Source organism: Oncorhynchus tshawytscha, linkage group LG30 (genome assembly GCF_018296145.1).
Source record: "Oncorhynchus tshawytscha isolate Ot180627B linkage group LG30, Otsh_v2.0, whole genome shotgun sequence".
NCBI classification, from domain to species: domain Eukaryota; kingdom Metazoa; phylum Chordata; class Actinopteri; order Salmoniformes; family Salmonidae; genus Oncorhynchus; species Oncorhynchus tshawytscha.
Genome location: NC_056458.1, coordinates 13,141,267 through 13,158,188, shown reverse-complemented (window position 1 = coordinate 13,158,188; position 16,922 = coordinate 13,141,267). Strand labels below are relative to the sequence as shown.

General features: G+C 42.6%; 1 protein-coding gene across 1 annotated transcript; it reads right to left on the bottom strand.

The window, feature by feature from the left end:
- Window positions 1-1,233: 1,233 nt before the first annotated feature.
- LOC112251728 (CUE domain-containing protein 1-like) lies at window positions 1,234-16,669 on the bottom strand. The gene is made up of 11 exons (XM_024422681.2): window positions 16,451-16,669; window positions 7,650-8,401; window positions 6,036-6,143; window positions 5,275-5,406; window positions 4,715-4,967; window positions 4,373-4,444; window positions 4,017-4,106; window positions 3,551-3,644; window positions 2,603-2,664; window positions 2,365-2,434; window positions 1,234-2,244 (listed from the first exon to the last, which is right to left on the bottom strand). Coding segments are annotated over exons 2-11 (1,200 nt in total). The 5' UTR covers window positions 7,968-8,401; window positions 16,451-16,669; the 3' UTR covers window positions 1,234-2,243.
- Between the last annotated feature and the right edge of the window lie 253 nt (window positions 16,670-16,922).

The window sequence follows — 16,922 nt, the reverse complement described above, 5'->3', positions numbered from 1 at the left end:
TTGGAGGCCTCCTTGCTCGCACACACTTTTTCAGTTCTGCCCACATATCTTCTTTAGGATTGAGGTCAGGGCTTTGTGATGGCCACTCCAATACCTTCACTTTGTTGTCCTTCAGCCATAACTTTGGAAGTATGCTGAGGGTGACTGTCCATTTGGAAGACCCATTTGCGACCAAGCTTTAACTTGGGTGAAAAACTGACTGATGTCTTGAGATGTTGCTTCAATATATCCACATATATCTTCCTCATGATGCCATCCATTTTGTGAAGTGCAACAGTCCCTCCTGCAGCAAAACACTTCCACAACATGATGCTGCCACCCCCGTGCTTCACGGTTGGGATGGTATTCTTCGGCTTGCAAGCCTCCCCATTTTTCCTCCAAACATAACAACGGTCATTATGGCCAAACAATTCTATTTTTGTTTCATCAGACCAGACGACATTTCTCCAAAAAGTATGATTTTTGTCCCCATGTGCAGTTGCAAACCGTAGTCTGGCTTTTTTATTTCAGTTTTGGAGCAGTGGCTTCTTCCTTGCTGAGCGGCCTTTCAGGTTATGTCGATATAGGATTCGTTTTTACTGTGGATATAACTACTTTTGTACCAATTTCCTCCAGCATGACAATTTGACAATTTCCTCCAGCATCTTCACAAGGTCCTTTGCTGTTGTTCTGGGATTGATTTGCACTTTTCGCACGAAAGTACGTTCATCTCTAGGAGACAGAACGCATCTCCACCCTGAGCGGTATGACGGCTGCGTGGTTCCATGGTGTTTATACTTGCGTACTATTGTTTGTACAGATGAACGTGGTATCTTCAGGCGTTTGGAAATTGCTCCCAAGAATGAACCAGACTTATGGAGTTCTACAATTGTTTTTCTGAGGTCTTGGCTGATTTCTTTTGATTTACACCTGATGTCAAGCAAAGAGGCACTGGGTTTGAAGGTAGGCCTTGAAATACATCCACACCTCCAATGGACTCAAATGATGTCAATTAGCCTATCAGAAGCTTCTAAAGCCATGACATAATTTTCTGGAATTTTCCAAGCTGTTTAAATGCACAGTCAACTTAGTGTATGTAAACTTCTGACCCACTGGAATTGTGATACAGTGAATTATAAGTGAAATAATCTCTCTGTAAACAATTGTTGGAAAAATTACTTGTGTCATGCACAAAGTAGATGTCCTAACCGACTTGCCAATACTATAATGTGTTAACAAGAAATTTGTGGAGTAGTTGAAAAACGAGTTTTAAATGACTCCAACCTAAATGTATGTAAACTTTCGACTTCAACTGTACCATTAGATCAATGGAAGGAAATGTTCCTATCTGGACCTTGTTGTTGAACCTTAAGGCAGACAACTTGGTAGAGAGTATAGTCTCAGATTGGGAGAATATAATTACATTGGGGGAAGCATAAACTAGAACATTCGCTGTTGCACACAGAGTAACTCACATGGGGCCAGAAATGAACTGTTTGAATGTTCCGGAGCTAGACATGTTCAAACCCATTCATATGAGAGTAAAATGCACTAGGGTCCTGAGTCCTATCAGAATTACAACTCCAGCTTTCACTGTGCCTTTACTGTATCACCCAGCAATTATCAGGAATAATTTCAATATTTTAAATATAGTTTTTCTAATCATAACATTTTTTAAATATTCACCATCAATAACAATACATTTGACATATAACTTAAATATTTTAAAAAGTACCTAACTAGCTAGTTTGATGATTTCTGAAACATTAAATCAAAAGAGCAATATGCTACCTTCAAATGCTACTCAAGTGGGAAATACGATGTTCCGACTGGGAAATAAGCACTTGAACAACCCTCCCATGTTGGAATTCCAAGAGTGAAAGTCAGAGAAGATAACCAATTTAAGAGTTGTGACGTTTCATCACTGACCTTTCATCAACCATAAGATGATAAAGCAAATTAATGTTTGACGCTGTCAAACTTATCAATGTGGATAATAGCTAGTTTACCATATTGTCAAAGTTAAGCAAGCTAGCTAACTTTATCATTAGCAATGTTAGCTAGCTCATCGCGCTAGATGAAATCTCATTGGTAGGAAGAATTGCTCTGACTTCTAAAACAGGACTTACGACTTCATTAACTGGGAAATTTCATCTGAAGGTAGTAATATTCCAAGGGACTTGGGACAGGCTGGTTCGGGTCAAGAAGAGGGTAGTGTGAGCCATATTGTTCTTCCATTGTCACAGACAAAACTATATGACAACTCTGTCAAATAAATAGTTAAGATAATGGTTAGTTGAGGAAATCCAAAAGATGAAAAATGTCTAGTTTTCAAGGTATAGTAATTAGTATGTTTTTTTGTGTGCAGTGTTACTGCTCTCTCACCATGATAACACTTCCTGTTGGGGCACCTCCTCTTCCTGAGGGCCTGGTCTCTTGAGCATGCTGTCCTCCTCTGTACAGACACATGAGTTAGGTTCATACAAACTAGCATGCGGACTAAATTCACCTCCCTGTTTACAGTTGGACTAGGCCTAAATGAAACAATCGAACAATCATGCCTCATATGATTCAATTAGGTTTCTTGATTAGAATGATATTAAAACAACATGGATAAATGTACCACTCAGGTGTCCAGCTTCTTCATCTTCCAAGAGGTTGGCAGTGGAGGCAGCATTACCCAGTCTGGTAGAGGATGTTAAGGAGAGAGGCAGACGTTTATACACAATACTATGAATGCAAGTTCAGAGTCAAGGCCATGAAAGGACCTCCTAATTCAGCACAGCCCTAACGGTATGAAAATGTATGCACTCACTACTGTAAGTCGCTCTGGATAAGAGCATCTGCTAAATTACTAAAATGTAAATATGATGAAGCCCAGCATATGACCCGCCAACTGGATACTAAATGAGACTTTCCCTGGAACTCAAACCAAATGACATCAACAGTAGAAACAAAGGCAGATATTACAGCCACTCATCAACATGCAGAGAAGTCTCTGAGGGATAGTTAATTACATCTGTACAATGCAAGCACATCTGTTCAGTTCATTTGAACCTCACTGTCACTTCTGGCAAGGACAAAAGATCCATTGGGCAATGACTCCTGAGCATGGAGGCCTGCCAGAGAGAGGATCGTCTTGTAAACCCGACCCTAGGCCAGGATCTGGTTTCAATGATCTACTCTTTTGGCAACTTCAATAAGGGGGGAAAAAATGTCTGGGGTGGGTCCTCTCAACAAATCACAATGCAGACATGCCAGAACGTCACAATTTGAAACCAAATTTTGCAGGCAAAACCTTTGCAAGGGCTTTAATGAAGGTTGTTGATGCAAACTAGCCACTTGCGAAATGCACTCATTAAAAATAACCTCTGTGATCTTTGACTTACTTGCTACTATTTAGCATTTTATTCAAGAAGATAGTATAGTGAGGTAGTTCCTCTATGCCAAAAGAGTCCGTAATTGAAACCAGACCCTAGTCACTATTGCCTAGGGTCGAGTTCTCGAGACTAGGGAAAGGAGGGGGAGGCGATGGGTGGTGGCAGGGACCACTGGTGAAGTGGAAGGATACGAATGATGTTTCATGAGGGCCCTTCTTTTTGTTTTTCTTCTTCGGGTGTTTTCAGAGAAAGCTCTAGCGATTTCAAAAAGCTTCTTTCGCGTAGCTGTGGAGGATTACAGGATCAAATAGAAAGTTTTTTTTAATTGAATATGATTGTTCTGATTTGAAAAAGCATATGTCCATGAATACATCATTATATATTTTAAAAAACATCTTATTAACATCTCATTCAAGTGCAGAGACGGTAGGAAAGTTGGTTTTCCTAGAGCTTTCTGGAGCACAGACTGTGAAAGGGTCATGTCCTTCAGCATCCATCATTTACAGTTCCACGTACTGCTAGAAGCACGTCATGCTAACTGGACATGCCCAATATGGAAAGTTCTAATTACATTTTGAATTTTGAAATGATAGAGACACACACATTGAGAAAATGATTTGGTTATGGCCCAGAGAGCGACAGATTGAGTGTTCTTACATTTGCCCATGTGCTTGAGTTTGTCACGGAACAAGGCGTCATCTGTAACATTGGTGCAGGCCTCCCCAGAGCCTGAGGCACAATTATCTCCTAGAACACAGACAAGCAGCGTGAAATAGACCACGCACAGAGACATGCGAGCACAAGAGAAAGACACACAGGGATGCACACAGAGACACACACAACAACTGAGATGCACAATAAGTCACACTTTCTCTGTGTGCCTTGAAAATAAGGCATTTCACTGCAGGAGCCCGCTGTACACAGGCCCCGCATGAAGAAACCTGGACAGTTTCAGACTGAGCCAGAACGAGAATGGAGCTAAATGCTATGGAGTGCAGATGAACGATATCTACCTGGAGTGGACGTCCCCATGAAAGCTGGTGAATGATGGGACTTGGATGCCTTTGACTCATACTGCAGCCGATCTAAAAACAGAGGGAGCCGATGTCTCAGCATCAATGGAGTTAAAAGCATGGAGGCATGTAGCAGGAGCTGAGAAGCTCTCCTTCATGCACTACTAGAGAAGAGGTGGAGGGAATGAGGAGAAAAGCACTGCCATGACAGAGACCTTCTTTTACTGACTCTTCATAGCTTGATTGCTGGGGATGAAAGCATAGTGATATCATCACTAAGTAGTGTATAAGACCTTTGCAAATGATGAAATTTAAAAAAAACATTTGTATGTGTATGCACACCTCTCTCAAGGGCGATGAGGAACTCGCGGTTGCGCTGCAGCTCCCTCATAAACTCCTCGTTCTGCAGGAAGAGGGCTATGCGCTCATCCTCCAAGTACTGCTTCAGCTTTCTCTCCTGGTCCGTCTCCATGCCAACCTGGCCTGCCCTGGCCGCCGCCCCAGCCCCAGGCTCAACCTGCTGCGTCATGGACAACAGGGAGGAAGAGCAGGAGGGCTGGGTCAGACTAGTCGGCGTTAGGCTGCTGTGAGAGCGCTGCAGGAAGGGAGGGACCAGAGAGAACAATGTTAGACGTGTCAAAGTCCTATGTGGAAATGCTTCAGCTTTGAATAAAATTGTACCATGAATTGTAAAATTATTTTTAAAAATTGGGGGGGTGTGTACCAGGGAATTGAATCTGTATAAATAGTTGAACTGTATTTTTCTTCATGTGCAGTCTGTTGCAAAGGCTGGTAATTATCCAGCCAGTTGGCTATGAGAGCAGAGCGCCCAGGCAGTGGTCTGTAAGTGATGGGAGTGTGGGTTAATGGTCCATTAGGGGCTGACCCATAAATCTACCTACTGGCAGACTGTCCAGCTGCTGAGGCAGGATCCGGAGGAAATCATCAGGGAGGTTGCCTAGTAACGGTGGGTTCCAGTTCCTGTAACTTCCAATCTGCCTTTGACTGGCAGGAGGGTGTGGACCAGGAGGGGGCTGGCAGGGACGGGATTGACTGGCATCAAAGCTGGCACAGAGATGGGAAAGGATATTGTTAGTCCCATCAATGCTATGTTCTATAAGTGTACATATCAATAATGACGTGTTTTGGTCATCTTCAAAGGATCGGTCTAGCATAAACCTGTCTGTTTCTCTTATTTCTTCTCACAGGTTCCCTCCTTGGCACACATAAGATTGTCTACATCTAACAAAAGTGTCACTAGCATTATGTCTACAGATCTACTCAAGTTAGGGCACAGTACAGAACATGGACTTCATAGCTAATGCAGTAGCATTCATTAGACAGCAGGTGGAGCATTCAATGTATCACAAACCTCTTGGCTTTCAAAGCACTCACAACATGAATTGCTGAGCAGCCATATCATGTATTAGATATTGAGAAAGCAACAACGAAGAATATATGCATCTCATCACTCATGTAAATGATGGTATAAGAGAAAATGCATTCATTCATTCACACTATCCCAGCCATCTATCATTCTCCTTTAAGTGATGAAATGAGGTCAGAGCCTCGCAGACAGCCCTGAGCCCTCTCTCCCTCCCTCCCTCCCTCCCTCCCTCCCCTTCTTCTCTTGCCTGGGTGGTGGTGATGCTGTGGGCAGGACCTGATCTGGGTACTTCCTGTCGTAGATGTGCATGTCATAGGAGGGCGGAGAGTAGACCGGCGGGGGCTCCTCGTCAGAGCTGTCCGGCTCCAACGTCCGCTCCAGGATCTACAGGGTCAGAGGTCAGGGGAACCATTGAGAATGTTCTAAAAGGTCTTGAAAATCCCATCAGATGGCACATGTGGACACTTCAAAGAGCAGATTAAATTAATTATGAATCTGTATTATAACTACTCATTGGCAATACAGCACAGCCTCTCTGCCCTAAATTAGAGGCATTGTGAGCGCTTGGTATTGAGCTGTTTATTCAACTAGACCAGCAGCACTCTTTAATCCTGTATTTAATAAACGGTTGATTGAAATTAACTTTACTTTTAAAACAGCCTAGCATGTTAGGTAGAATAGACTGACAGACTGACCAGGTGAATCCAGGTGAAAGCTATGGTCCCTTATTAATGTCATTTGTTCAATCCACTTCAGTCAGTGTAGATGAAGGGGAGGAGACATGTTAAAGAAGGATTTTTAAGCCCTGAGACAATTGAGACTTGGATTGTGTATGTGTGCCAATCAGAGCCTGAATGGGCAAGACAAAATATTGAAGTGCCTTTGAATGGGGTGTTTAGGTGCCAGGCGCACCGGTTTGAGTGTCAAGAACTGCAACGCTGCTGGGTTTTTCACGCTCAACAGTTTCCTGTGTGTATCAAGAATGGTCCACCACCCAAAGGACATCCAGCCAACTTAACACAACAATGGGAAGAATTGGAGTCAACATGGGCCAGCATCCCTGTGGAACACTTTCGACACCTTGGAGAGTCCATACCATGACAAATTGAGGCTGTTCTGAGGGCAAAATGGGAGGTGCAAGTCAATATTAGGAAGCATTCTTAATGTTTTGTACATTCAGTGTAATTTAAGTGCAGCTCTTAATCTTCTCTTTCTCCCTCAAGTCTTTCAGAATGATTGGGGGAAATAAACAAACAGTTCATAACCTGTGTGGTGCATGGTGGAATACAGCCAGAGTGGACAAAGGCTAATAAAAACACTCAATATGGCTGAAACTGAGAGACCTGCTGTAATTTAATCAAATACAAAGTGAACAGCTTGCCAGTCCAATATTGCACTTGATACAATCTTGTTACTACTCAGCAATAGTTTATGTATCAGCACCAAGGGAGTTCCAAAGGAATGGCTGGTCTTGGCTGTCCACAACAGTCACCCCATTGCACGAGAGACCACAAAGTGTGCACCTCTAGCTATTGTCAAGCTTTTGAAGATCGCTTTAGGCAGTTTATCAAAGCTTTCTATCCACAATAGCAGTGCATAATCACATGCCCTCCAGAGAAATGCATGTCACCCACGACAAAAGCATATTAAGAGCAACATTAAAAATACTTTTCCCTCCCCAAGAACAACCATCTGGTTTGAAGAGGCAAAACACAGGGAAATAAGGTGTGTGAATGAATAACTACTATTGGGTGAAAAAGTATCTGACAACCTTGACATACATTTCATGATATGCTATGGTCTCAGACTGTCTTAGGTTGTGTTCATTTAGTTTTATCTGGGCTACTCACAAGTTCTCATACCAGCACCCCTGCCCCCATGCAGACGTACCTCAGGGGGGATGTTGTCCTCTGAGTCGGAGCCGTCATCAGAGCCGTGTCCTTCCAGGCTCATCTGGAGCAGCTGGTCGATAGTGGAGTCCACGGCTCCGTGGTTGGCCCGCAGCACACACTCTATCACCTCCTGCTCCATGCTGGGGAACATAGTCCTGAAGTCCTCCATAGCCTGGTTGAACTCCAGACGCCGCACCGTTCGCCCACCCCCACTGGGATTACCGTTGTTGAGTTCAGCTGGGACTGGGCTGTCGCTGTGTGATGCCACGTCACCATGGTTACCACTGTTGCGGCGGCGGAACAGGCTGGTCATCATCCAGAGTGCCTCCAGCCTCCGCACGGCGCCCCTCCTCCGCGCCGGCCACACCACCCGAGAAATGGTGGCTCCTGGTCCCTGGACGGTGGGTGCCCACTGCCTGCCTGGCTCAACCCTGGCCTGCTGCTTCAACTGTGCCTGTCCACCTCAGGGCCCTCAGTGCTTGGCCCCGTTATCCTCTCATCATCACAGCACCACAGAAAGCCATTCTCTCTTCTCCTCTGGTTTTGACCCAGCTGCATCCAATGCTCTGAGGATGTGGTGGCTGGTCTCCCCAGGCAGGCAGTGTGTGGAAGACACAGCGCTATGTTCTCTCTGAGAAGAGGTGGACTAGATGTGTTCTCTCTGAGCAGAGGTGGACTAGATGTGTTCTCTCTGAGCAGAGGTGGACTAGATGTGTCCTAATACTTCCAACCCACACATCCCTTCAGCACCTGCAGTGTCGGGAACAGGAACAGAATGAAGCAGACAGGCATCAACACAATGAGCAGCGGTACAAATGGAGAAGTTCCACTCGAGCAGTAGTGTGTCCAAGGAGGTTATAAAAAGGCTACACATTTTTTGAAGACACACACACACACACACACACACACAGAAAGAAGGTGGCGTTACAATGGCGAAGGTGCATAAAGATGGCAGCCCCCATGTTCTTATCACAAATGCCTCATTTGCTAAGTTCGCCGTATTGTACAATGCTGTTACTTTATTTTGATTTTTTTGTGTCGGCATTAGCACAGTATACATGATCCCAATACTAGCTCCAAGACGGCGGCAATTAGAAAAAACGAATAAGTAGATTGTGCTAATTTATTGGCACATTAAACCATGTCGAGTGTGTAGTTTCCAAATTCATAGTGCTCAAACAATGTCATCATATTTCAATTTCTCCATCTTTTTTTCTCCAATCAGCTGGGTCCCTCTCAGGCAGAGGCGCTGTCTGAATGCATTACTTTCCCGACCTCGACACCCTAGGCGTCTGCATTCCCACGGCAACGCTTGTGTCCCCAGGCACCAGAATAGAGTCAGCCAGTGCCAGGGAAGGGCAGAGGCACCACCCGCTGCCAACTGCATCGTGACCCAGAGGGCCGATACATGCACCGCCTAAGTAGGTTACAGGAGCTGAATTAATCAGGCTGCCACTGAGTCAACACTCCACACCGCCATGCGGTAGTTTGTTTCCCAGAGACCTGGGCCAGGAGGTGTGACTATGAAGCCAGCCTAGCCCAGCAGGACCTCATCACAGTCAATCAGTAGGCATTAGACAGTGTCAGATTAGGGATAATAAGAGTTCACAGAGGCACTGGATCAAGTTGTTTAAATGCTAGTAGGGTCTGAGACTTGGACCAGGTGGTGGAACTGAACCTGGTACACCGCTGCTGCATTAGAGCACAAGGAGAGCAGGCAGATTGTCCCATAACCCTGCTCTAAATCATACTGCCCTGACAGGGGAGGTCATTTGAAAACATAATGGAGCACTCATAATGAAATAGGGCAGTGGGACGTGAACTTGTGAATCACAGTGCTGCACCAAGGACACACTGCTCTGCACTGGCCTATGGATTGCCTGCTAACAGTTCTAAGAGTTTCTGCTCAAAAAAACATTTCTATGATCTGATACAGAGAAGTGCCACAGTTCAGCAGAGGCCAGACACTGAACATACAAAAATACTATCTTTACATTCCTTTCCTTTCCATTCAGCATAATTTATGTTAGGCTGAACTGACTGAAAGACAGGGTTGACTGGCAGCTACAGATTCACAAGCAGAATCATTGGTCAAGCTCTTCTTCCAGATACTTATCTGGGATAAAATAGGCCTACATCAATTAAAGCCAGTGAGCTGTCTGAATGAAATTCCCACACACCGATTCCTCACTTTTCACTATTCAACACTAATCTGAACCTAGCGCCCAGCTATATTTAGCACCACAATCCACCACAGCTCTTTGTCCTCATGTAGGCTACTGTAGCTGCTTACCGATATGGGAGCCAGGGGAGGACTGCTTTGCTCTTGTGAATTACATGCAGCATAGGGCTTGCTTACATCACCCATAACTAATGCCTGCTGGTTTAGGCCCTGAGCTGATTACAGATAAGGCCTACCGGTAGAAGACAAAGGACTGTTTGATAAATCTCTGTGATGAAAGACAGACACAATGGACAACATGTGGTGATAGGTGGGCCTACACACAAATATTATCTTTGGCTAGCTAGGCCTAGTCTAGATGGTTTTTTTTGGATTTAGCCAATCAATATGAAAAGAGGGGATCTCGAACAGGAACCTCAAAATCCTCCTCCTGAGGTAAGGTATCATTGACAGTGTAGGCTACATGGTATACTTTGTTGGCAGTATGGCCTCATTAGGACTATGATGCTCCCCCTTCCATTCGAATCGTTACACAATCCAGGTGTAGAAAGCTCTTACGAGACGTATCCAGAAAGACTCACAGCTGTAATCACTGCCAAAAGGTGCTTCTACAAAGAATTGACTCATGTGTGTGAATATTATGTACATGAAATAACTGTATAATACATTTGCAAACATTTCTTTGTTTTTATCGTGCATTGTGTGTAGATGGGTGAGAAAATAACATTTTGAACTCAGACTGTAACACAACACAATGTGGAATAAGTCAAGGCGTATGAATACTTTCTGAAGGCACTTATTGAAAATCATACCGTCTGTATATGAAAATAGCCCAGTATACGGTATAAACAGTGTATCAAGCCTAGCACAGTTCACAGTTCCATGATTAGTGAGGATTATTAGGACAGATTCATAGGAATACTGTTAAACAACTACTGTACACTTTACTCACCTTCCAATATTTCATGGGTTACAATTGAATATGGAAACTTTTTTAGATGAATCAAACCACTGTATTTTTATTCACCAATATAGTGTACAAAACATTAGAAAAATGCTAACCTGCCTTGTTATTGTAGTGGTGAGATGTGAGCATGTCTTCGGGGTATGGTATTTGTGCGTCTAACTTTCTCACTCATTTTGTTCACAATTAATTCTGGATTATCCGTAATCATGGTAGCATCCACATGAAATGGATAAGTGTTCAGAAACATCTAACATCTTATTATTATAATAATCATGGTAGCATCCACATGAAATGGATAAGTGTTCAGAAACATCTAACATCTTATTATTATAATAATCATGGTAGCATCCACATTAAATGGATAAGTGTTTAGAAACATCTAACATCTTATTATTATAATAATCATGGTAGCATCCACATGAATGTAAAGTGTTTAGAAACATATTCTATTCTTATTTACAATAAAAGTGACTCCAAAAGGACACAATACAATATTGGGCACGAAAAAATCTGAAACACAACCAAAACAAACAGCATGTGTTTTAAAGTAGTCAAAAATGTAGTGTTTGGTCCCATATTCCTAGCACGCAATGATTTGTTGGATGCATTTAAGTGAATTTGTCCCAATACTTTTGGTCCCCTAAAATGGGGGACTATACACAAAAAGTGCTGTAATTTCTAAACATTTCACATGATATGGATGAAAATGCCCTGCAATTTAACCTCATAGTCATTGTATCATTTCAAATCCAAAGTGCTGGAGTAGAGAGCCAAAAAAAACAACGTGTCACTGTCCCAATACTTTTGGAGCTCACTGTATTTAGTGTGTAAATGCTTTCCAAACTATTTTTTATTTTTATTATTCATATATATTTTCCTTACCCTAAATAATATACATGATCAGTATTTTTTTTATCTACCAATTGGTGCTGAACATTTGATGAATATTAGGGCTGTGACGATACCAGTATCCCAATATTTTTTTCATGGCAAAAATTAAAACACTGGTCCTCTAAAAACCCGCTGTTTGTAAAATATTGTGTGCTATAGGTTGGAAAATAAATACGTGTGACTCTAGATGACAACATCATCCAGAGTCAAGCCCCTCGCCCACAGAGGTTTGCATTGTCTAGATCAGTGGTCGCCAACCGGTCGATGACCAAATATTTCTGTAGAAAAGCCATCAAACGATAAAGGCTTGCGCTCCTTCTTTAAAATCGTGTTGAGCTGTTGCCGGTAAGTGCACTTGATTCAAAAGTCCTGCTCACCGGGTAGAAAGGTGTTCCCATAAGACAACCTACGCCTGCCCGGCGGACCGGCAAATCTGTGACTAAATCGAGTGCACCTACTGCTCTGTCCATTCGGATAGCTCAAATCACCGTGGCTACAGAGCTTCCATGATGAATGAGTAGCCAAGTATCAACAGCCCTGCATTTTATTATTATTAGCATCTTGTCATGTCGATTTTAATATTAAGGAATATTTCACTTTCTCTGGTCATAGGAACAACATGAATTTGTGCATGAGGCAGATGCGGTGCGACTCGAGTTTCGCCATCAGGTGGAAGACGATGTCCCCTCTCTCTGGTCAGTCTCACCAGAGGAAAGGAAGGAGAAAGCAGGGACCGTTGGGAAAAATAGTTTTGAATGGTCATCCAACTCGGAATTCCAAGTCGGAAACTCTGGGATCTTTCTAGGGCTTCGACTTTTCGACCTGAAGATCACTGATGTCGTGATTTGACCTCGTTGACCCTCAGATGCAGGTACCATCAGTCCAGTAAAATAAAAAAGCTAATGATTTCAATTCATGCTCCACTGTGCCTCACAAGTGCTAAACCAACTAATGTATTTTGTTATCAAAGCTTGAGTTTTGAAATATAATATGGTCTGATTAACAATATTGGCAGGCCAATCATATAGCCAATATGCTGTGATAATGTATTAGACCTACTGCCCAAACTTCATTCCTACAAAACTGTGTGAGGTTAATGTAAAAAAAAATATCTGAGCAGTAGATCTCAGCTTGCTTTTTGACTAGGGAAGTGATCTTGAATCAGAAAAGGTTGGTGATCACTGGTCTACATCTTAATGTATGCAGTCTACTGCCAAAAAATAGATGAATTTGCTTGCCCGCCAGAAAGAGAAAACTTCCTAATTACCCAAAAGGACAGAAATCAGAGAGAAGGGGATGTGTACATCTATGTCAGAGCGGACATTAGTTTTGACATGAGAACTGATTTAAACCATGATCGCATGGAAGCAGTTTGGCTAGATATATTTTTTACCTAAGAGCAAACCAATTTTGGTAGCGGCTCTGTATAGACCTCCAGACCAGAGTTACTTTAATGAGATCCTTCAAATATATGTACTGCATATTGTGGCTTTCTTAACTCTGGAGTGATTCTACTGGGTTCTACTCTCAAGGATCTAGGCACTTGCAACAAGCCAAAAACAGTCAAACAGCATTGGACTGAACATCAATGGTACCTTTTGACAGAGCACAGGTGGCTGATCATTTTAATGAATTGTTCACCACGATTGCCAGCAACCATGTTGGCCAACTCCAACCATCCTATTCAAACCTATTATTCAGCCAAGGGCATCTCCGAAGGACAATTTGGATTTTCCCAGGTTTCAACCTCAGATGTTACAAAGACTTAAATACCTTGACAAACAGAAAGCTACAGGACTATATAACATCCAGGCTAGATTTCTGTGTGATGCTGCTGATCATATTGGACCTTATGAAATAAGTGAATCTGTGAACAGATCCTAAAGTACATTGATGACCATAACATTTTATATGACCTTCAGTTTGGTTTAAGACAATCCTATTCTACTGACACGTTTACTATACTTGAATGATTTGATCAAGCAAGAAATTGACATGGGCAACTTCTGTGATATGGTAATGGTTGACCTACAAAAAGCATTTGATACTGTGAACCATGATATTTTGTTGCACAAACTGTAAGCAATTGGTTTTGGCACCAACTCCTTATTATGGGTGAATTCATACCTAACTGATGTGTATGTGGGCGTGCCGCTGTCTGATGCTAATGAGTTAAATTGTGGTGTCCCTCAGGGGAGTGTTTTGGGGCCTTTCCTTTTTTGCTCTACATAAATGACATGGATTATTCTGCCCTATTGGTTTCACATAAGAATAAGGAGACTGTTGAAAAGACACTAAGCAGTGCCACTATGACTATGCTTGCATCTCAAGTAGAGGTCGACCGATTAATGGGAATGGCCGATTATGCTCCACTAACGGGGCGGCAGGGTAGCCTAGTGGTTAGAGCGTTGGACTAGTAACTGGAAGGTTGCAAGTTCAAACCCCTGAGCTGACAAGTCTGTCGTTCTGCCCCTGAACAGGCAGTTAATCCACTGTTCCTAGGCCGTCATTGTAAATAAGAATTTGTTCTTCACTGACTTACCTAGTAAAATAATTAGGGCCGATTTCAAGTTTTCACAACAATCGGAAATCTGTACTTTTGGATGCCGATTTCTTTAAAAAAAAATTTTTTTTTACAACTTTATTTAACTAGGCAAGTCAGTTAAGAACACATTCTGATTTTCAATGACGGCTTAGGAACGGTGGGTTAACTTCCTTGTTCAGTGGCAGAACGACAGATTTTTACCTTGTCAGCTCAGGGATTCAATTACTATTCAATTCTTGCGGTGAACTAGTCCAACGCTCTAACCACCTGCCTCACGAGGAGCCTGCCTGTTACGCGAATGCAGTAAGAAGCCAAGGTAAGTTGCTAGCTAGCATTAAACTTATCTTCTAAAAAACAATCAATCAACCATAATCACTAGTTATAACTACACATGGTTGATGATATTACTAGTTTATCTAGTGTCCTGCGTTGCATATAATCGATGCAGTGCGCATTCGCGAAAAAGGACCGCCGTTGCTCCAATGTGTACCTAACCATAAACATCAATGCCTTTCTTAAAATCAATACACAGAAGTATATATTTTTAAACCTGCATATTTAGCTAAAAGAAATCCAGGGAAGCAGGCAATATTAACCAGGTGAAATTGTGTCACTTCTCTTGCGTTCATTGCACGCAGAGTCAGAGTATATACAACAGTTTGGGCCACCTGGCTCATTGCGGACTAATTTGCCAGAATTTTACGTAATGATGACATAACATTGAAGGTTGTGCAATGTAACAGCAATATTTAGACTTAGGGATGCCATCCGTTAGATAAAATACGGAACGGTTCCGTATTTCACTGAAAGAATAAAAGTTTTGTTTTTGAAATTATCGTTTCCGGATTCGACCATATGAATGAGCTACGGCTCGCATTTCTGTGTGTTATTATGTTATAATTAAGTCTATGATGTGATAGAGCAGTCTGACTGAGCGATGGTTGGCACCAGAAGGCTCGTAAGCATTCATTCAAACAGCACTTTAGTGCGTTTTGCCAGCAGCTCTTCGCAATGCTTCAGGCATTGCGCAGTTTATGACTTCAAGCCTATCAACTTCCAAGATTAGGCTGGTGTAACGATGTGAAATGGCTAGCTAGTTAGCGGGGTGAGCGCTAATAGCGTTTCAAACGTCACTCGCTCTGAGACATGGAGTAGTTGTTCCCTTTGCTCTGCATGGTTGCAAGTACAAATCTCCAAGCTGACAAGGTAAAAAAAAAAAACTGTTGTTCTGCCCCTGAACTAGGCCTTCATTGAAAATAAGAATTTGTTCTTAACTGACTTGCCTGGTAAAATAAATAAAACTAATGAATATTGTGCTGTCATCCTTGCCCTAACAAACACATATTTCTTTCATTGATCCCTAATAGTTTCTATGTGAGAATCGACAGAATAATGGGTCTACACTGGCATGGTGTGATCTTGTGTCCAGAGCCATACTGTAAATATATAGCTCTGGGAAAATTATAAGGCACATTCAAATATGTATTTAGTGCTTTCTGAAACACAATGTATTACAAGAATACAATAGGCGGCGGGAATGACAAATCTGCTAACCAGAGAGAACATGATAAATAGGTGATTATAGCATGCAGATGCACCTGCCATTAAAACATAATTAACCCCGGCCATTGACACCTGAGCCAGGAGACCCTGCGGCCCTCGGTGGGCAAAGGCAGCAGCATAAGATCAAAGACCCCGTGATTGTTCCTGCCGGTGGTGCACCCAGCTATATGGCTAGTGAAACACAGTTAGTACTATCTAGAATCCTTGGGATGACCATACCCTGACCTTAACGCTCTTAAATTTAAACTTCAATGGGACGACGTCAAGAATCCCCGATAGCAATTAGTGCCGTGGACCAGTGAAGTACGCGACTTCTCATCCCCCCGCCTTACCAGACAGGCTAGCTGGTTGGTTATCTTCTAGCTAGCTGACGAGTTGACGGGTAGTATTTTTTTTTTACAGGTTTGCATGTTGCTGCTTGCTATCTATAAGATACCTAACATTGAATAGCGTATTAGTATTTAAAACATAAAGCGACACATTTGAACGTTTGCGCAATTGAAATGTAGCTAGATAGGGTTTGTAAGCTACATCTTTGATGTGTGAAATGTAAACACCCTTACCAGGTGAAGAGCGGACGAACATCTGAAGCTAGAAAACGTTAGCCACCCCGTTCCTATTATCAACATTTAAAAACAATGCTTGGTTTACCCGAGGGTCGTAGGTAAACGTTGACCAAAAGTGCTGTTTTCTCTTGGCGCAAGTTGCGGTTGCGACCGAATGCTGTGCTGTCATCCATTGACTGATGGTCCTGACCGTGACCAGTGTCGTCTCCCTCTTACCTCCTCTCTACGACCGTCTAGCCATCACGCAAATACAGTTGGGCACGGATAGCCTTGCTTGACCATGTATTTGGGCTTCAGACAGATGGCGCAAGAGAGGAGCCTAGCGGAGAAATATGAGAATTGCACATAGGGCAACAAAGATACTTTTATCAGTGGGGGCAGGGTCTTATTTATTACACTTTTGTAAGTAAGTATGTTTGGATAGGGGAAAACAGCAATTATGCAATCTACGTCGTATTTGATTTTATGTATAAAAAATATTTAAAAATCAGAAGCATAGCAAAATTGTAATTGCCATATGTTTGCTGTTTTATGTTATTAACTGGTGTTATGTGTTA